Source organism: Psammomys obesus, unplaced genomic scaffold (genome assembly GCF_907164565.1).
Source record: "Psammomys obesus unplaced genomic scaffold, mPsaObe1.curated_primary_1811, whole genome shotgun sequence".
Lineage (NCBI taxonomy): Eukaryota > Metazoa > Chordata > Mammalia > Rodentia > Muridae > Psammomys > Psammomys obesus.
The window spans coordinates 22,823,207-22,846,325 of record NW_026592510.1 but is presented as its reverse complement, the minus strand read 5'-3'; the positions used below and the strand labels follow the sequence as shown (position 1 = coordinate 22,846,325).

Here is a 23,119-nt window from a genome sequence, read left to right as displayed (position 1 = left end):
TTCTCCATGTGGGTCTTCTAGTAAGGGGAAAAGAGAGAGTCTCTGACATGAATTTAGTTGTGGCTACCTAGCCAGCCTTAAGAGGAAGAGGATCCAGGCAATACTGATGGAACCTGATAAGCGAGGGCCAGACAGTAAGGAAGGAGGACTTCCCCTATCAGTGGACTAGGAGAGAGGGATTGGGAAGGAAGAGGGAGGGAGGGAAAGTGGAACAGAGAGGAGAAAGGGCAACGGTTACAACTGGGATACAAAGTGAGTAAATTGCAAATATAATAATAATAATAATAATAATAATAATAATAATAATAATAACAATAATACAAGGGACACGGGCTTAATATTTTGTATGTGTTGTGTTTGAAACCTTTGGAATACCTAAGATAATTGATGGCCATAAAAATCATTTGTACACTACTACTATTTAAGTATACCCCTTCACATAATATAAATAATATAATAGTATAATATTGGGTTTTTCTACCAAATAACTAGATCTTGACTGTTCTTGCCACCTAACAGCTAGGGCAGAGTAACTGTGTGAGGTGGATATTAATTTGTCTTGTAGGAATACAATTTTGCAACTTATATTCATCCTAAATATTTATGATGTGTACTTTAAATGTGCCAACTAAAATTTCTTTTTAATAATCAAATGTTTCCGGCTATTAAGCTCAGAAAAATTTTTCCTTTCAATTTGCTGTGTAATGTGCTTCATTACATATTTGAACTCAGCTTGACTACTTCTAGAGAATTCAAGATACTGAGAGATTACCAGGGAACCTATGTAACTAAAATGAAAATAAGTCTGAGCACAGTTTCCGTGTACAATTGTGCAGGCTCTGAGCACCAGTGTGGATGCTGGGTTGAACATCACCAGGGATATAAAAAGTAAAAGAGGGACTGCCTCTGACATAATCTGATTGGTCTGTTCTTTGATCTCCTCCCCCTGAGGAGGGAGCAGCCTTACCAGGCCACAGAAGAGGACAATGCAGCCACTCCTGATGAGACCTGATAGACTAAGAGCAGAAGGAAGGAGAGGAGGACCTCCCCTATCAGTAGACGTGGGGAGGAGCATGCCTAAGAAGAAGGAGGAGGAAGGGTGGGACTAGGAGGGGAGGAGGGGGGCTTATGGGGGATACAAAGTGAATAAAGTGTAATTAATAAAAAATAAAAATAGAAAAAAAGAAAAAAATTCATATTCAATTCACTTAAGCTTCAAATATACAACTTAAGTTGGTCTGATGAATGCTACAGTACTGTAACAACTCAGGAAGATATTGGTACACAAATCTAGTTTACTATCTGTGTTTGTGAATAAAATTGTATTAAAACACAGCTATGTCCGTTCGTTCCTATATTGCTGTGATTGTTTTCACATTACAACTGAATTGAGTAGCTTTGTTAGTGAGTGGTAGACCTCACAGCACAGAATTATTCCTGTTTGACCTTATGAAGAACAATCAGAACAAATCCTTTTCTGGACTATTCAGATCCATATGAAATTTCTTTTCAGGCAGGATCTCATTGGCTTGAATCTCTTCAAGGGCAAAGCTCAAATGTTTTCCTTGTTCTGGAGATGGGAGTTGCTGATTAATAATATTAAAAATAAGAACTTAGAAGTTCGGTGGTGTGTAATGCTTTGGGAATGACTCCAGAGCATGGGAAGCCAGGGTCATTATAGATTGGCCACCATAAATTTGGAGATGGTTTTTTAAAATGATGTGCCCTAAATATGTCTCTGTAAAGTTAAGAATAATGACTTTTCATTTTAGGAGGAGAGAGAAACTGAATGTTTCTCTGAATAAAAACATATTGGGGTTTGGTTATTGACCAATATCTTTGAGTTATCACTTCAGTTACCATTGACTCCCCTATCACCTTCTGCTGCCATCAAATTTGGAGGGAACAGTTCTGAAATAAAAGTCTTAGACTTTCTGAACCATTTTGCCAATTAGTTTTCAACACACTGTCTAAATGTTATCTAGGTAGACATCAGAGGCAAAGAGTCCTCATCGTTCTCTGACTTGGATAAAATTGCTTCTCTCCTCAATTTTATTTTCAGGATTCAGTTGTTTCAGGAGAAATTGGATTTCAGTTGAAGGTAGATGACATTATATCTTTGATGAAACTTGGTCTGCAAGGCTAAGATAGTATAACAACTGAGTTTCTTATCATAAACTGAGACCAAATAAATTAGCAATAGCTTTCAGTCTTTTAACTTCACAAATGCATAGTCTTAAAGTGACACGACAATAATAATATTTCTGTCAGGCCATAGTGATGATGTGGTTTTCATTGCTTTATGTCAGTGTGTACATATGGGATGTATGTACGTGTATGTATGCAAGTACATGTGTCTGTCAAAAAAAAAAGTATAATGTCCTTTTTTTGGCATGGATTTCAGAGACCTGATCATTTGGCATATGTTTGAAATACTGGCATTAGTTTGACCAAGGAGTTTTTGCCTTGCTGTTGCTCTGTCTTAAACCACTTTACATTCACCTATCATCTGGATAGCAAATCTCTCACCTCAAAGTGTATTCCCTCTTAGGCCTTTCTGAGCATCTTTCCTAAAGTTGTCCCTTCTACCTATGTATGCTACTGTCACCTCACTCTGGTTCCCTTCCTCCTGGGTATCTTGCCCTGGAGTACTTCTTGTATTTGAGTTTCACTCGTCCTGAAATATTATTAATCATGTCTATTCTTCCTTTTTGTTTCTTATATGTTTTCTTCCTTCACTGGAATCTCTATGCATAATCTATGCATAATCTCTATTTTCATTGGTATATTGAAAATCTTGGTAGCCAAACCTGCCCATAGTATAATAAAAATATTTGTGACATAATGAAAAGAGATCTGAATTATGGATCATGGATATAAAGCATGTTAGCTACACATACATAAAATTGGTAACATCAATAATAAACTATATGAATTTAAGCATGAGAGATGGGGTGAATTCAAAAGAAAAAAATGAATAATCAAAGAACAGGTTAAGAGCTGGGGTATAGCCTATCAGTTCTAAAAATTGCTTTGAAGACTAGATAATTCTTTCTGTACAGATGACTTAGGGGAGTAATACTTTCCTTGCTGTGATAGGATGAGGAATTGTGTTCAAATCCCTAGAACTTATGTGAGAAGCTGGGCCTTCTTGTGTTTGTGTGCGCATGTGTGTGTGTGTGTGTGTGTGTGTGTGTGTGTATGCCGTGTTTGTTTCTTTCTTCAGAATTAACTTTTTAAACTTTTCTTTTTATATTTTTCTTCACAATTTTTTTTCACAATTCTTCACTATTATATATCCTGATTGAAGCCGCCTCCCACAGTTCCCTCCATTTCCACCCTCCCTCCCTCTTTCCCCCTATCCACTTCCATCTAGGGGCAAGTGATCAACAAGCAGTAAGCCAAGTTCATGATAGAAGCAGCTCCTGCTCCCCTTACTTGAGAACCCACATGGAGACTGAGCTGCCAGTCGGCTACATCTGAGCAGGGGTAATAGGTCCTCTCCATGCATGGTCCTCCGTTGGTGCATCAGTCTCTGCAGGACCCCTTGGGCTCAGATCCTTTAACATCTTTGGTACCCTTGTGGGGCTCCTGTCCACTTCATGTCCCTCTGTACCTACCCTTCCCTTCTTCCATAGGACTCCCTGCACTCTGCCCAAAGTCTGGCTGTAAGTCTCAGCATCTGCTTCCATCCCCTGTTGGTTGGATCTGAACTCTGATTGGCTGGTTTAACTCAGCTATTCTGGCTGAACTCCAAGCTGACTGATTCAATTTGGTTTCTCTCAGCTTCTGACTGAATTGTTCTGTTTGGCCTCGTATTAACTTTGGCAATATGTTCTAATCTTCTGGCTTCTTATCCTCTGGCTTGTTCTGTTTTCATCTGTCTAGCTTGTTCTGTCTTCATCCTGTCTTTGTAAAACTGTTGCAGTAAAACTGCCTCCTTTGTCCCTCCCTCTGTGCTGCTGTGTCTTAAGTAGCTTCTTTTTCCTCTCTGTTCTCATGAGAATTGGGCATATCCTATTATTTCAAGCTTTTCTCTGGTTTATCCCTTTGCCTCTCAATTAGACATTACATTGAAACATGGGTGCTTTATTCTACAAACTAACTTTACCTTCATTGTTTGGGATTAAAGGTGTGTACTAAGGGCGTGTCTGCATTCCAGCCAGATCACACAGACCTAGAGGGTCTTTGGATGTGATCAGAGCAGCCGTGTTGCTGGATTAAAATTCCTCTACAAGTTTGTTTTGTAGTGTCTTTCCATTTTTACAGTATGATGTTTGAATTTGTATATCATTTGGAATGGGGTTGTGTGTTTATTTTTACTTAGTTTGCATTTTTGTCAAGTTATGGTCTTGAAGGTCCATTTGGAACTGACTGTTATTTTCTAACAGGGTTGCCCTTGTCCAGTGTTTATTTATCTGCTGTTTACTTTTCAAGCTGATGATAAAAAAACATTGTCTCAATTTTAAATTTCACTTGTGCCCATTAGTGATGTCTTCAGTAGACGAGAAGAAAAGGAAGATACGCCTAACCGTGTGAGTTCCCCAAAGGCACTGTCCTCCCTGTGGGCGCGCTCCGCAGCACTATAGCAGGGGTTCTCTCAGTGACGTGGCCGCAGTCCCACTGCCCACTCTGCTGTCCTCTTTCGGAGCTGGGCATTTCTATAATATACGTATAGTTTCAGGTTCTTCTTAAGAGAATGCAGTGGAATAGAACATCCCCTATCTTTCTCTGATCTCCATGGAGTCGTTGGGATGGAGAGAGAAATCAAAGCAATAAAAAACAACAGAAGAAAACTTGATTAAGAAATTAAAAGATTTAAAAAGTAGAATAAGGAAAAATTATACCAAAGAGCCAGCTTTTTATCACTTTCCCCTGGGGGACTGCCTTGCCAGGCCACAGGGGAAGAGGACAGCTCATTCCTGATGCAACGTGATGATCTGGGGTGGATGGGAAAGGGAGAGGAGGATGGAGAAGAGAAGGAGGATGGGACTGGAAGGGGAGGAGGGATGGGGCTACAACAAGGATGTAAAGTGAATAAAAAAAATTCAAAAAATACTTTTAACAGTAAAAAAAAATAAATGAATGATGCTGAATTATGTATACATATATGCATATATGTGTATTTAATCTTTATATCAATAGGATATTTTATTAAATAATATATGTTTAGTGGCAAATAAAAGTACTTCACATACTCTGCTTTTGAAAAAAAAATCACAATTCATTACACTTTAACTAACATACTTAAAGAGTCAACAGAGCCCAATGTCTTCCATCACAGATGAGAACACTCTCTTATGAACTTCCCATGTGGCCTGAAGATGATAATCACCAGATGTTAGAGCCACAAATTGTACCATGGATCTCCATATGGCTGGTGCAGTGTTGGCTAAGGGTATTACACTTGCTTCAGTGTCTGAAGCTGGAATGAGTATCCGCCTTTAGAACTCTCTTGAGATATCCTAACTGGAATGCAACACCATCAATTCCATGTTGGGTGTCAGATAGGAATTACTGATACCTGCCTGGAATCCCCAGGGATCAATTGTTATAGTGACCACACAGAGAAGTTAGCTTACGGGGTCCCTATAGGGATTTGCTTCCCCTTGAGGGACTCATTAATTTTATATAGATTCTATAAAGGACATTCAGATATCTAACTAGATCAGCCAAGAATGGGCTCAGTAATTGAATCAGAATCTATTGTATGTTATTGAGGAGGACATAAGTCTTTCTAGTCAGGACTTAAATTTGGTTTATTCCATAATGTTATGGCTCTTATTGATGTCCTTCTCACCCAGTCATTCTACCCTAGTCATTGATTTCTTTTTTTTAATTTTTTATTTAACTTTTATTAATTACACTTTATTCATTTTGTATCCCCCACATTAGTCCCTCCCTCCTCCCCTCCCGATCCCAACCTCCCTCCCCTTTCTGCATGCATGCCCCTCCCCAAGTCCACTGATAGGGGAGGTCCTCCTCTCCTTCTTTCTGATCTTAGTCTACCAGTTCTCATCAGAAGCGGTTGATTTCTAAGGAGCCTCTCTTTCTCCTGAATGTCAGCATTTAAAAATAATTTCCTACTGTATATGTGGACCTTAGAAAGGCATCATATACTTAATTCTTTTCCTTCTGCAAGATGCTGATCAGAAACCTCATGGACCCTCATTCTTTTTTCACCTGTAAGAAGACTGGCAAAGTCTCCCTGGGGGCTTCCTCAGTCATCTGTGGCAGCGACATCTTAGCAGCAGAGTTAGCTTCCTCTTTGGTGAGTTTCCTTAGGTGGCTAATGGAATGAAATGGATTTGAAATTGGTGAAGAAGTATGTTAAAATGATCCTATTTCCTTGATGTTTATTTTCTTTCCACAAGTAATAAAAAACAAAATTTCTATAATGCTTTATAATTGAAAGTGAATAATCATGAATATTAACATTAAGTATGGACCAGAAGTGAGTTGTTAAAGTATATATTTTATTTGCTTTTACAGACGTAGAAAACATAGCTGTGATACATGGTTGAATTGTCTAGCATTACATATGTAATAAAGTCATATTAAAATTCAGCTCATCTACATTTTCTGCATGTCATTGAAACATAAAAAGTCATATGTGAAAATTATATATACCATATTAAAACTTTATGTAAAATTAACTGTATCAGTTCCTCATAAAATATTATCATCCTAATATGTACTATAAATCTCAGAATATAATAGAATGTTATCAAATTTACCATTATACTTTTCATTTGTAAAAAAAGAGAGAAGAACCAAGTTTAGGAATTAGTTCTTCAGATCTTTAAATTCCTCTATTATATTTTGTATTATCTTATAAAGCTAAAGTTGGAAATCATGACTCCTTATTTCTCCCTATTGTGTCCAAGACTTCAGTTAATAGTTTTATACTCAACTAATGGCTGCCTAGCTGTTTTATTTGCAAATAAGCTGCAATGGCTTGATATATGAAGTAAGGAGAATCTTGTAAGAAAGTTCACACCAGAGGTGAGCAAACACAGTGATCAGGAAAAAGTTTACAATGCCCAGTGCTTATCTATTAAAATGCATGTCTATGCCAGGTTACTGTGATGACATTCAGGCATACAGGCATAACTGCTACACTGCCGAGCATCTCAGCACTACAGAACTGATTGATGTAAAAGATACCTCAAAATTGTATTTTCGTGCTTTCCACTATCCATTGAACAATGACTAATCAATTATCGCCCATGAGTTTAAGATTATTATCCGTATCCGACAAACATAAACAAATGACCATTGGAAAGAGGGAAGTCAGAGTCTGTATGGTCTAAAGTAATTATAGCATAATTGGTTGTAGAAAGAGCCACTGAATATTTGCCTTGAAAGCTGGGATTTGAGATTAATAAATTAATATAATTTAGGTCAAACCAAACCAAATAAAGGATCAGGAATTTAGAAATAAATGGAACAACTATCCTGTGGCCTTGTGGAATTTAACATAATGGTAAATGAAATCTTTTATCAAACTGGCTTTAACAAAAATTGATTGCTTTAAGCATAAGGCTCCCATTGATATCAATATCAATGCTCATACATACATGTACTCTTCACATGAAGGTGATGGCAAGGTTGGAGTGGTCTCCAAAAATGGTCTTGGGTGAAGCCATAGAATATTAATGATGAAATTAGTGGGTTTGCAGAGACTGTTTTAATGGAAAGAATTGGTGTTTGAGTGTCACACAGAGACACATGTGCACACCAAAGTTGTGTTAAAAGCCTTTAGTAGTGACCTTTGGAAATATCAATATCAAATTTTCAAGTATAACTTTGGATTTTAAGAATCCGTAGCCTGACTTTGTGCATATGTGCTCTTTTTATTGACATAACTGTATTGGAATTTGTACTGGCAGACATCAGAATCCAAACATCTATGTCTTACTTGGTCCACAAAAAGAATATGTCGTGAATCAGATCACAACCACCTCCTTATGTGAGCACCATTCCTACCTTAGTTTTCATGCTTTAAGAAGACAACCATTCTTGAAAGCTTCCTGGAACCAAGTTTTACCTTATTTGGTTTTGTTGATGTGTACGTGTAATTCTCCTGCTGAAATCCTTCCTATGTTTTGTTTTCATGTTTCTTTATCTTTTACTCATTTTCTTATTACTAAAAGTTGAGTAGAGCAACACAAGACCTGAGAAGATGCAGCACTAAAGAACCTCACAATTCATTACAGAAAAGATGAAATGAAAGAGTAAGTATCCAAGGAGATCGCCATCATGATGAGAGAGCTGAGAGGAGGCACTCTCTAGACCCTGCTAACACCAGGAATGTTATACATTTAAATCATTTGATATTTGTAAATTGATTCAGAGCCCATATACTTGTACGTCCTGTCACACGTTAGAGAGCAAAGTAATGTCATGCGATGTGATCAGTGTGAAAATTAATAAGTAAGAGCATTGAGCTTCAAATTCATATCTGATCAAAAGTCTAATCAGTCAGCACTCTACCATCCTGTCTCCTCACATTTTCTGAAATGCCACGCAAAAAACAAGATTCTTCAGTCATAACATAACTGGAGAACTGTGCATGGTCATTATAATATGTTTACACAGAGAAAGACAAAGCCATAAACAGAAAGACAACCCCATCAATCTCACAATGCTAATACTTAATATTTCCAGGTATATGCATTCATTGTATGTGTATATATAATTACTTGTATGTGGTATGTTGCTTTAAAACTCATTTTCAAAAGCTTTCCTGATCTTGTTAGATTTTTCCACAATGTCATTTTAAATTGTGTCAGAGACTTGCAACATAGGAATAAATATTTTTCTCACATTGATACTTTGATGTTTATAATTTTGCTCCATTCCACTGAAAATTATAGCAAACGTCCCTGACTATATTTTATACACAGGTAGTATATAAAACCAAATTTCTGAAAGCAATATTCCTGATAAAAGCATATGCTTTTCTTCCAGTCCTTCATTGTACATTACCAAGTTGTACTACTAAAAAAGAATATAGCAATTACACTCAGTTTGGATATCTGAGATTACACTTGTCTCTCAAATTTGAATGCCACAGGCAGTTATCATTCATCTATTGTAGTCATTCTGGACTCAAAAAATTTGTTTTCCATTTGTCTGTTTATTTGAGTACTAATGAAATTTTGATTTTTACGTGTCTATTTCCTAAATTTTTTCAATATTTTTTTCTAATGGGAAGCTTATCTTGCTAATTATAAACCTCCACTTGGGCTAGAGAGATGGCTAGGCTCACAACCGTAAATATAATCCTTCACTTGTTACTAAATTTACTTAATGAACTCTCCACTCAAATAATTAAGTTTTTGTGGTGCCAAAAAAGTAAATTTTGCTCTTTGATCATTTGATTAAATATATTTATGCGCCTTGAGATTTTTAAAAAAATGTGAACTAGATTTTAGCTTTTCATTATTATTATTGTTATTATTATTATTATTATTATTATTATTATTATTATTATTATTATTTACAATTTATTCACTTTCTCTCCTGGCTCTACCCCCTCCCTCATCTCCTCTCAGTACCACCCTCATTTTCCCCCCCCATGCCCTTCCCCTAGTCCACTGATAGAGGAGGTCCTTCTCACCTACTATCTGGCCCTAGCCTATCAGGTCTCATCAGGACTGCCTGGATCCTCTTTTTCTGTGGCCTAGTAAGGCCACCAGGCCAGGGGAAGGTGATCAAAGAAAAAGCAACCAAGTGCTTTCCAGAGACAGCCCCTGCTCCCTTACTAAGGAATCCTATATGGAGACAGAGTTGCCCATAGGCTGCTTCTGAACAGGGGGGTCTAGATCCTCTCCATACACTGTCCTTGGTTGATTCATCAGTCTCTGCAGGGACCCCTAGCCTCAGATATTTTGTCTCTGTTGGTCTCCTTGTGAAGCTCCTTTCCCCTCAAGGTCTGTCTATCTCCCCCCTTTTCCTTAAGATTCCCTGCACTCTGCCCAAAGTTTGGCTCTGAGTCTCAGCATCTGCTTCTATATCCTGTTGGGTAGAGTCCTCAACATACTTAAATTCTCCTCATAGGGATGAATTTTCATGCATACGTTTTGAGAAGCAACTACAAAAAGGATTATTCCTTCGCTATGTTAGGATGTCAAGATTTTGTAGATGTGTTGAAATGGTAATGACTGGTAATTGATATACACACTGGGTACTCTGCAGTTCTGTGCTAAGTTCTTTCATTCATGTCTCTAAGAGTCTCAAATGAGAGAAGAGCCTCTTCTCAGATCTATTTCACAGATAATGAAACTAATGAGAATGGTACTGGAGGTCAAGAAAAAAAAATTATTAAGGCAAGAGACTTAGCAGTAGTGTGCCTATGTTTAAATTTCCACTGCAGTATACAAGATTGTAAAGGTGGACAAAGCCAAATTTACTCCTGAGTAAATTAATATTAAAGCATTGAAGTTTTTACACAATCATGGATATGCAAATGTGAAAAACTAGTTTTCCTCAAAAGTGTAGCTTTTAGCTTTACTTTAATTGAAAGGTAATAACGTTCTTTGTTTTTAGTTATAACAGAATTCGTCAACATGTGTACACTTATTTTTTATTTAAGTGTATTCACGGACATGCTATTTACTATTATTATTCATTTATTTGATTGTTCTTTAATTTTGGTTGGTTGAGAAGAAGGAGCTCATCAACCTTTGAACAAAATGTCAAGGGTTTTACTTTTACTGTAAAAATTACTTAAAACCAAAGCCTTTCTTCAGTTCATTCCGTATTAATTTAACATAATGTGAGAAACCATCCTCATGTCAAAAGTGAGTATAAATTTATAAAAAAGTATCTTCTGATTTTTTCATTTTTGTAATTTCTAGTGATTATGGTTTATGTGCAACACTGGCACACATAATTATCAAATATTTCTAAAATGTAACATTGCTAGCTTTAATCAAATAGATTTATAGTCACTGTCACATCTTGTTAGATATAATTACATGCATATAAATTTATCACTGATGATATAAGCCGTTTTGAGGGGAAGTGGAATGAATTATAAGGAAACAAGACACTGTGGAGGTTAGGAACACTCAAAACTCATGGAAGGCAAACAACGAGGAGTTCACAGACAAGCAGTCATCATATAGAATGTTGTACAGAATGTGGAATGCTGGGATGTCACACCAGTTTGGTGGCTGCTGGTTAGGAAGTCCCCACTCCAGTTCCATTCAGGGTGCTCATGATTATGGATCTCTCACTGACCTTACTTGTTTTTCTTTCTTTTTTAGTGTATTCTGTTTCTTCAGCAAATCGTTTTTCTGTGTTGATTCAGTTTCATTGTGTTTAAGATAGATAAAGCACAATTTTTATTATTGAAAACAGATTCTTCTCTCACACAGTATACCCCTACCACAGTTTTGACTACCTCCTCTCCTCCCAGACCCCACCACCTCTTTTATTTCCCTTTGCAAACTAGCAGGCCTCCTAGAGATCACCCAACACGACAAAAAGAAAGATACAATAAAGCAAGGCAAACATGGGTGTGACCAGCCAGTGTCTGGTTTAACTTGAAGCCCACGCCGTGAGAGGAAACCCATGCCCACCACTCTACCACTGCCTGGATGGCCAGGAACTGGAGACTGAGTGGGACACAATTCTAAAAGTGATATTAGCCTTTCTGTTATTACACATTCCACTGGATGACAACTGCTTTTATACACATGGTGTTTCTTAGCGAACATAAACCTAATTTGAACTTATTTTCATCAGTGAAATACTCACATTTCTTGATTTATTTGCAGCATTTTTATCTTATATTTGATCATATTTTTCTTCATTTTCATCCATTTGTACTCCACTATATTTTTAATATAGCTTTTAAAAATTAATAGTCTGAGTCTCAAACTATCTAATTATTTTGAAATACATGTCCCCTAGTTGTAGTAGTCCTAGATGTAGTCCCCTACATCTTAATAATGTATCTTCTAAATCTTCTTTATTTAGTTTGAGGTTTGCATAATTTCTTTTCTTATGGCATGCCTAATTACATAAATTATGGGTTAAATATATATAGTTATTTTACATTTGTAGAGTATATTATTATATTATGTATATCTTTTGTTATGCCCCTGTATTCCATACTAGATATGTTTTGTTATTTCTGATGACCAAATTTTTTTCATAATCTTTATATTAATGATTCAGTTTTAATTTAATCACAATTTTATGTGTACTTATTCAAAACACATTACTTTACATTGTTTCCTAGTCTATAGTGATAAATTTTAATTAATAGCCCAGGAACATAGAGTCCTTATTGAAAAGTTGTTTTGAATACAGTTAGCAAGATAAATTCCCATTTCATTGTAAATCTCTGACAGTTTTTTTTATTTTTATTTTTTTATAAATGCTTTAGAATACAATTCACTATGGCTGGGTATAGAAATTTTTTTACAGTTTCTTACTTTAAAATATAAAATATTGTACTGTTTTCTTATTTTTAAATACAATTGCAGTCAAAACTAAAAATGCATATTTTATAATTATTACCCATCCTTAATGCATATTATGCTGTAATTAATTCACCCTATCATTTTCATGTATAATTCAGTTTTACTGCTCCATGTTTTGTTGTTGTTTCTTTGTCATTGATTCATAGCTCAGGTAGCACTCTCCTAACCTTAACACAATTCTGTTTAATTCAATTGTCATTTAAAATTTTTTCTGAGTTGGAAAGCTTTGGGGCACAGTATGAAAAAAATATCAATTAAGGGGAAATATATAAAAAGTGTGTGCCATAAAAGATCAAATTAGAGTACAGTCACAGCATAGTCCATAATAAGGCTATGAGAATAACGACGTTTTATTAGTATGCAGAACTGCAAAAACAACCTCAGCAACCCTTGCAAGGATGATATAGAAGGTGTGTACAATAAAGTACTTTATCACTACATACAGGATTCTAAACATAGTTAGCTAATTGGCAGCGATGGAGGCCAAAAGAGTTACAGTTCTGATACATAAAGACAAAGGGATAGAAGAGGTGTCTGTATACTTATTATTGTGTATCTTCATCTTGGTAGTAATTTAAATTTATTGCAAAAAATAATTAATATCTTGGGTTTTACATACTAATACGTGCTTGTGGTCTATCTGAGTAAGAATGTATTTTGAAAATCTGAACAGTGCACCCATTTATTTAACTTCAAACATGCCTACAATATATCTTTGTAGTGTTTAAAGATATGTACAAAATATACTGTTTCACATACAAACACCATGTTAGTACTGCTCAGTTAGGACAAAATGCTGAAGTAAATGGATAAATGTATTTGACTAGAAGCATCTACCTGTTTTGTCTGGGAATTTGCCCATAGGTAAACATCTTCATTGCTAATGAAGATTTCTTAGGAAAAATATGCCAGACTTTTATTGTGAATTTATTTCCCGACATTGGGATTGAAACTAATTTTTAAGAAAGAAATCACAGAGCTAAACTCAGTTTCGGCCTCCCTGCGTTTCCTTGGGATTAGGGAAACTCAGTAAATGAGAGATCCCATTTCTCACTTTTCTTTTTTTTCCTCCCTCCACACAAGACATGCTGCCCGGGAAATCTGTCCTCAACCAAACTGGGACCCCAGAGTTCGTGTTCCGGGTCTTCACCAATGTCCCTGAATTCCAGGCTCTCCTCTTCCTCCTCTTCCTCCTTCTCTATCTGATGATCCTCTGTGGCAACGCTGCTATCATCTGCGTGGTGTGCACCCACAGCTCCCTGCGCACACCCATGTACTTCTTCCTGGGCAGTTTGTCCCTCCTGGAAATCTGCTACACCACAGATGTGGTGCCCTTGATGCTCTCCAACATCTTTGGGGCCCGGAAGCCCATATCACTGGCTGGCTGTGGGACACAAATGTTCTTCTTTGTCACTCTGGGAAGCACTGACTGCTTTCTCCTTGCAGTCATGGCCTACGACCGGTATGTGGCCATCTGTCACCCTCTGCACTACAGCCTCATCATGACCCAGAAGCTGTGTGTCCAAATGGTACTGGGCTCTTTGAGCTTGGCGCTTTTCCTCTCCCTGCAGCTCACTGCCTTAATTTTCACCTTGCCCTTCTGTGGACATCACCGGGAAATCAATCATTTCCTTTGCGATGTGCCCCCAGTCCTGCGCCTGGCCTGTGCTGACATCCATGTGCACCAGGCAGTCCTCTATGTAGTGGGCATCCTGGTGCTGACCGTCCCATTCCTGCTGATTTGCATCTCCTACGTGTTCATTGCGTCCACTATCCTGCGCATGCGCTCTGCAGAGGGCCGCCAAAGGGCCTTTTCCACCTGCTCTTCCCACCTCACTGTGGTCCTGCTGCAGTATGGCTGCTGTAGCCTGGTGTACCTGAGGCCCCGCTCCAGCACCTCAGAGGATGAGGACCGCCAAATCGCCCTGGTCTACACCTTTGTCACCCCGTTACTCAACCCCCTGATTTACACCCTTCGGAATAAAGATGTGAAAGGTGCGCTGAAGAACTCCATATTCCATAAAGCAGTCTGAGAGTAGGTAAATATGTCAGGTGATAACAAGGGACTTGGGTGTGTGACTGTCAGTTAAGTCAACTGAAAAGGAGAAACAGAATTTACTGTTTTCAACACTACTTTGTGAATTTTTTTAAATCATGTGTTCCCCAGGATAGCCACACTCACTTTCTTGAACTCATAGAATTATTTTAAAACTTGAATACAGCTTCCAATATGGAAGCGTCATTCTACTTGACTCAATTTTAAGGATCCTCAGTTCACACAAGACCGTTGCTTCCTTGGGAAACCTCACATATGTACTACATTTGGATAAAAGCTACTGTTTGTTCACATGCTCCCTCCTGAGGAGGAAGAAAAACTCATCCTATGGTAGGACGTTACTTGTATTCTTAAAAGGGGGAATATTTTCCAAAATAAATGTTTTTCTGGGTTTGATGTGAAGATACAGTCTGCAATTGCCTGTTAAATAGATGGGTTTCCTTCATGTCAGATGTTTCCACTGGAGACTTCATGAGCTACTGCTCATAAGGAAACAAGGATTAGCTTCCACCTTCCACCAGCCAAGCACCTATGGAAGACTAGAAGACTATCCCAAGACCTAACCCTTGTGGCTCCAGCACAAAGCCTCTCTGCTAGAAATTCTGGGAACCAAGTTTGCTCTTTCACCCTCCTCTCCACTTCCTTTCTTGATGAGTCCTGGTCCTGCATCTGCTCAGTCTCCTTCTGTACCAGCAAGAACAGAGCCAATCAATATTTATCTTCTCCCAGAACATCTGTGTGTAGGAGGGGCATGAGGGGTGTGTGTGTGTGTGTGTGTGTGTGTGTGTGTGAGAGCATGCTAAGTCTGGACCATAAAGCCCACGTACTTTTGAGCTGGCCTAAGAAATTGGCATTAATTTCCTGAATATGAATCTGTGTATACTAAGTCCTGAGATATTTCTGGTCTTTAAGCCTATAATTTACTCTCGTATTCCAGCAACGTCTCAATGAAACCAAATTTAATCCGCTAAGGTACAGTAGTACACTAATGACCACTGAATTAGTTCTTAACCATACAGTTCATGTGATTGACAGTATGATGCAATGGCATAATGAAAAATATATGTTCTGATGAACCGGACAACTTGGATCAGAAATTGAAATCAGTACATCAGTCTTGACACCAGATACCATTACCAATTGACTCATCTCACTAGCTGACCACCTCATTCTATGTAATTACCTCACACTTCACAGCCTTTCTTGTTACATTCCATGTTGTGTGAGCTGATAGTGGACCATTGTGCCAATACTTCCCACACAAAATATTGCCCATCTTATGGACTCAGAAGAAAAGCCTTAGTGAAAAATACAGTTTTTGATTTCCCATGTGGCCACAAGAAGCCAAGTACAGACACAACTTTAAAGTTCAAGAATGGTTTCTATGTTGAACCTGGGCTAAAGGAAAACATAAAATACGAAGGGACAAGAAAATAAACACACATTTTTATCTCTGCTCCATGAAATTCAACTGCAAATTTCCCTTCTATTTATGTAACATGACTTCATGTTACATAAGTAGGTCTGAGGAATAAATTGCTCTCACTGTTAAGTGTTTGTTGTGAACAATTATTCTTGCAGTAACACACTGTGTTACAGTGATACACAATTACCTCAGGCTGTTTCTTGTAATCTTTGTACTTTCTTCTTTGAACCTTTCTTTATCCAAAGAAAACATGACTCTGCTTTCTAGAAAACTCCTCATTAGAACTATAATAAAATAATTACTCAAAAATATCTGTCATAGGCAAATCATGAAAAGAAAGATTCTAGGCAAATCCACATTCATTTTTATTTAGTTAGAGATAGGTAGATAGCTGAATGATAGAGAGAGAGAATGATATGATAGGTAGACAGGTGATGGAGATATAGAGTAGATGAATAGATGATAAATAGATATAGATGATAGATCGATGATAGGTAGACAAATGATAGATTATAAATAGATAAATGATAGATGACAGATAAATACAGACAGATAATTATAGATAAATGATACATAGATAGACTGATAGATGATAAATGATGGATAGATACACAAATAGATAAATAAATGGCCATTCCTTTGCATTACTTCTTTGTTTTAAATATTAGTCATGAATAAATGCAACATGAATGTTATGATATCAGTTAATGGTGCACATTTTTGTTGCTCCCTTTTGAGTACATAATGGATGTTTTTATTTTAATGACAAGCACATTTTGTTAGGAGGTACATGAAAGTGTTGTAAGGGAAGAAATAGGAATTTGGCGGTGTATCTGACTGTGCAACCTACTTTTTCCTCATGCATTTTGGAGTATATTTCAGACTTCCCAGTATGCTAGGAACCATTCTATTCTCCCCTTCAATATCAAAAATCCATATTTTAATTATATTCTTTGATATTAACAACACAGCTGCTCCATGGATTTCTCAGCCTTAAATAGGATATCTATGTTATATCTGCTCTCTACCTGGTGCAAGAAACATTTCGGGACAGGTACCGATTGTAAGAGCCATAGGTTGTGTAAGGTTGCTGAAAACTTGTCCTTTGAACACAACTTAGTGTTGTCCTCAGGAATTCAAAGTGTCCTTGACTTACTGCAGAAAAATGAGCCATGCAGAACTCCAACATAGATAAGGGAAGGGCTAGTGAAATCCCATTCCTGCCTGAGGTGCTTTGGCAGGTGAAGGAAAAATCAGCTTGATGTCTTCAGGATTTGTCCATGACCCACTGAATGTTTTTCAACATGTACATATGGACAGTACTGATGGATCCCAGTAAATACCCCAAATCTGTATTTCTGGGACATGCTTACTAATATTTGTCACCAGAATAAGCTATTTTGTCTACTTTGAGGGAAAAGCCCCCTAGTGACTAAATCATTAGTATTTACAAACTGGGTTTAATTAATCTACAGATAAAAAGGCTGTTGACTATATCATCCCTCTATCAATGACATCTTGGTGTATCACAATCTCTGGCAGAGGATGCCAGCTCAACTCAGAATATTTACTCAGTATTCTCCTCTGCTAAATACTAGGGGAGTGGGGACAGAGAAGGAATGTTCAAAATGCTTCCATCTTCCTGGAAACGTAAGACACCCGCAGGCTACAGTTTATTTGCTCTGAACAGCACTAACTAACTAAATCACCAGGAGAAAATCATAGCACAATAACGGTGCTGAGGGAAAAGGCAATGCTACCTGTCAGTTGCCCGTTTGCTTCTTCCAGACTACAGTGTGAAAATTACTGTTCATCTTGAGGAAAACCTTCTAGAATATTGTCCCTAAGGATTTGGGAGAAGTTGAATGTCCCATGCGGGACAAAAAACCGAGCTCAGTTCTCTCTGTGGCTTAAGGAAGGTCTGACAAATTCAAGATGGCTTCCGTTTTTTAGCTACTCTGGTTGAGCCCAAGAAAGCTCTGGAGTGTGGGTTCCAGCAATGTTCCGAGATTTTTTTAAATTTTTTATTTAACTTTTATTAATTACACTTTATTCACTTTGTATCCCGCCCATAAGCCCCTCCCTCCTCCCCTCCCGATCCCACCCTCCCTTCCCCTTCTTCATGCATGCCCCTCCCCAAGTCCACTGATAGGGGAGGTCTTCCTCTCCTTCTTTCTGATCTTAGTCTATCAGGTCTCATCAGAAGTGGCTGCATTGTCATCTTCTGTGGCCTGGTAAGGCTGCTCCCGCCTCAGGGGGAGGTGATCAAAGAGCAGGCCAATCAGTTCATGTCAGAGGCAGTCCCTCTTCCCATTACTATGGAACCCACTTTGACACTGAACTGCCATGAGCTACATCTGTGCAGGGGTTCTAGGTTATCTCCATGAATAATCCTTGGTTGGAGTATGGAAGTCTCTGGGAAGTTCCCTGTGTTCAAATTTTCTTGATCTGTTGCTCTCCTTGTGGAGTTCCTGTCCTCTCCAGCTCTTACTATTTCCCACTTCTTACATCACCATGGACAGATGAGCTTCTGAGAGTTTACCACTCTTTTGCCCCTCCCATAAGAGCTTAACTCAAACACTTTGTATAACATTCCTGGTGGATGAGAAAAATAGAGCAGGAAGGTAAAGCTATAAATGGTAATAAAAAGTCAAAAATATACTAGTCCTGACTCTAGTCAATGCCAGTCCAGCCCAGGACTTAGTAACTGCACGTACTCTCAGGCTACTTTGTGAAGATCACTGCCTACTCTTTATCAGATCTTACCTTCAGCATGGAGTGACTCTTCTACATATGGCTCATTTACTGTCATGTAAGCTAAGCATCTCAGGAGAGTTCGGAGCTGCTGTTCCATTCTCAGCAGCTTATTTTTGAAAGAATCCCAGTGGTGGTGTTTTATTCTTTTCTGGCCATTTCATGGAGAGAAACAGCAAAGAGACAGCAACTTGAGCGACTGGAGAAATGAGAAGTGAGGTGGACCAACACCTCTTCCCTCATAAGTTGATTTTCCCAGTATGTTTCAAGGATGCTCAAGCTCATCAAACCTCCCTTTCTTGTTCTTATGGGATAACTCATGAGGTTACAATGGTTTCAGGCCAACTATTCTTTCATAAAACCCTTTTTACTGTACTAAAGACCCATTCCCAGGTGTTAAACATACAAGGCTAAGGCCAATTCACACCTTTCTTTTCATATCCAGTTCAAAGCTCAGTTCTCCATGCAGGGGTTCATGCTCTTCATCACCCCCCTCCCCCCCCCCCCCGCACGGTGAGGTCATTATAGCCATTCACTGGTTCCAGTTCCTAGACTGATCAATTAGAAAGTTCCCACAAAGGTAACATTCTTGAAAATACCTCATTTATAAAAGAGTCACTGGCTGACTTCTAGCTATGCCAGCTTCCTTTTCCCTCAGCAGGGAGGAGTCTTAGTCACGGCTGGAGTCCCCATACTTGGCTGAAACTTGGGCATTGGCTTCCATTGTACTACTAGAATTATATTAATGCATCTTTTCCTTTTGTCTCTGGGAACTCGCTTCTCCGGAAGAACTGTATGTATGTGGAGAAACTGAAATAACCAGCTGGAAAGAGTTTAATCTCTTGTCTCGATTATTGGCAAAATGTGATAGTTTGAGAAAAAAAAAAAAACTTTCTGGATATTACTGCATCTACAAGCAAATAATGATGAGATGAGTAAATACCTTTCGAATGAAGATTTACCTTATGTGTATTCTATAAACATGTAAGCATTTTACCTATGAATGTCATATTCCATGATCCATATTTTAAGAGAATTTTAGTATTTTAAAACGGTTTATTTTACATGTAAATAGTCTCAATATACTTCAGCAGTTCATCTCAACTTCTATAACTTTCTCTTTTCTTTTACTGAAAATAGATTTATTTCCATACAATATATTCTTCTTATGGTTTTCCTTCCTGAATTCCTTCCTACCTCCTCTTTCATGTGGCTCTATTCCCTTTCTACTCCCTTTCTGCCTCTTGTTAGAAAACAGACATCTATACAATAATAATAAAATATAATAATATTTTAAAAAACAAATAAATAAAAAAAACAAAAGAAAAATAGCCCAGGAAAAGGACCAAGAAACAGACACAGGTACAGAGACTGACTAATTCACATATTCAAAAATTACATAAAAAGACAGAATCGAAGCCATAATTTATACACAAAATCCATGGGGCAAAATAATAAACAAACAAAAAATAAAAGCAACAAACAAACAAAAAGGATCTTACATAACATCATGAGACAAGCAACCTCCAAAGATGCCACTGAGTTCATTTCCTATTGGCCATGTACTGCTACTGCTACAGCCTACCCTAGCTTGTTTCCACAGTGAGACTTCACAGGAATTTTTTGTTGTTCTGCAAGTAGTTATTAATTGAAGACAGCTTCTTGGTTGGGTATGAGTATGTGTGTGCACTTCTCCTTTCAGGTCAACGACATTATCTAGTGCAGAGCTGAGAGGGCCCTGTGCATGAAACCTCAGTCTGTAGGTCCATCTGTGTATTAGCAATGCCACATTCAGTTGGGCCTGTATCCTTGGTGTTCTCTATCCCATTCTTTTCTATCACTCTATCTGCCAGCTCTTTATGATTCCCTCAGCCCTTACAGGAAGAATTTGATGGAAACATACAATTTAGAGCTGAGCGGTTCATAGGAGCCTCACTCTCTGAATATTGTGTGTGGATCTCTGTATTTGTTCCACTCTGCTGTAGGAGAAAGCTTCTCTGATGATGGCTGAGGAAGGCACTGATCTATGAGTACAGCAGAATGTCATCAGGTGTCATTTCATTGCCTATATTACTAGCATATTGTTCACTGTTTTTCTTTGCCAGTGAGTTCAAGGCTATAGGAACTTTCTCACCTATTGGATTCAATGTATCTGATTTCATGTTGAGGTCTTTGACGCATTTGGAGTTGATTTTTGTTCAGGGAGGTAAGTATAGATCTATTTGAATGCTTCTACAAATGGTTATTTAATTTAACCAACATGATTTGTTAAACATGTCTATTTTCTAGTCTGTATTTTTGGTATCTTTATCAAAAATCAGTTGTCCAGTGCCAATGAGTTCAATGGTATTCCCCACTTTTTCTTCTAAGCGGTCTAGTGTGTCTGGTTTTATGTTGAGGTCTTTGATCCACTTGGACTTTAGTTTTGTGCAGAGTGATAAGTATGGATCTATTTGCATTTTTCTACATGTAGACTTCCAGTTAGACCAGCACCATTTGTTGAAGATGCTGTCTTTTTCCCATTGAATGGATTTGGCATCTTTGTCAAAAATCAGGTGTTCATAAGTGTGTGGGTTTATGTCAGGGTCTTCTATTCGATTACATTGATCCACCAGTCTGTTTCTATGCCAGTATCATGCAGTTTTTAGTATTGTTGCTCTATAGTACAGCTTGAGATCAGGGATGGAGATACCTCCTGAAGATCTTTTATTGTAGAGGATTGTTTTAGCAATTCTCGGTTTCTTGTTATTCCATACGAAGTTGAGAATTTTTCTTTCAAGGTCTGTAAAGAATTGTGTTGGTAATTTGATGGGAACTGCAATGAATCTGTAGATTGCTTTTGGTAAGATGACCATTTTTACTATATTAATCCTGCCAAGCCATGAGCATGGGAAATCTTTCTATATTCTGATATCTTGTAATTCTTTCTTCAGAAACTGGAATTTTTTTTATACAAGTCTTTGACTTGCTTGGCTAGGTTCACACCAAGGTACTTTAGGTCATTTGTGGCTATTTTGAAGGTTGTTGTTTCCCTAATTTCTTTCTCGGCCCTTTTGTCTTCTGTATACAGGAAAGCTACTGATTTTTTTGAGTTAATTTTGTATCCAGCCACTTTGCTGAAGCTGTTAATCAGCTGAAGGAGTTCTCTGGTAGGATTTTTGGGGTCACTCAGGTATACTATCATATCATCTGCAAACAGTGATCCTTTGACTTCTTCCTTTCCAATTTCCTTGATCTTCTTCAATTTTCTTATTGCTTATTTTTGATACTTTGACTTCTTCCTTTCCAATTTCCTTGATCTTCTTCAATTTTCTTATTGCTCTAGCTAGGACTTCAAGAACAATGTTGAAGAGATATGGAAAGAGTGGACAGCCTTGCCTTGTCCCTGATTTCAGTGAGAATGATTTAAGTTTCTCTGCATTGAGTTCCAACAGCCCAGGCTCTAAAAGCAACAATCAATAAATGGGACCTCATAAAACTGAAAAGCTACTGTAAAGCAAAGGACACTGTCCTCAGAACAAAACGACAGCCTAAAGATTTGGAAAAGGATCTTCACCAACCCTATATCTGACAGAGGGCTAATATCCAGTATATATAAAGAACTAAAAAAGTTAAACAACAAAAAATCAAGTAACCCAATTAAAAAATGGGGTATAGAACTAAAGAGAATTCTCTGCAGAGGAATACCAAATGGCAGAGAAACACTTAAAGAAATGTTCAGCCTCATTAGCAATCAAGGAAATGCAAATCAAAACGACCCTGAGATTTCACCTTACACCCATCACAATGGCTAAGATCAAAAACTCAAGAGACAACACATGCTGGAGAGGTTGTGGAGAAAGGGGTACCCTCCTCCACTGCTGGTGGGAATGTAAACTTGTACAACCACTCTAGAAAGCAATCTGGCACTTTCTCAGACAACTAGGAATAGCGCTTCCTCAAGATCCAGCCATACCACTCCTAGGCATATATCCAAAAGATTCTCAAGTACACAATAAGGACATTTGCTCAACCATATTTGTAGCAGCCTTATTTGTAATAGCCAGAAGCTGGAAACAGCCCAGATGCCCCTCAGTGGAGGAATGGATGTACAAATTGTGGTATATTTACACAATGGAATATTACTCAGCAATAAAAAACAAGGAAATCATGAAATTTGCAGGTAAATCATGGGATCTGGAAAAGATCATCCTGAGTGAGCTATCCCAGAAGCAGAAAGATGCACACGGTATATACTCACTTATATAGACATATAGTATAGGATAAACCTACTAAAATCTGTACACCTAAAGAAACTAATCAAGAGGGAGGACTCTTGCTAAAATGCTCAATTCCTATCCAGAAAGGCAAAGAGGCTGGACATCAGAAGAAGGCAAAAAGAGT

The 23,119-nt window shown here is 37.8% G+C and overlaps 1 protein-coding gene across 1 annotated transcript; it reads left to right on the top strand.

The window, feature by feature from the left end:
* Window positions 1-13,585: 13,585 nt before the first annotated feature.
* On the top strand, window positions 13,586-14,533 carry LOC129681917 (olfactory receptor 10Q1-like). The gene has a single exon (XM_055614149.1). The coding sequence runs from the start codon at window positions 13,586-13,588 to the stop codon at window positions 14,531-14,533; it is 948 nt and encodes a 315-aa protein (XP_055470124.1).
* Window positions 14,534-23,119: the final 8,586 nt, after the last annotated feature.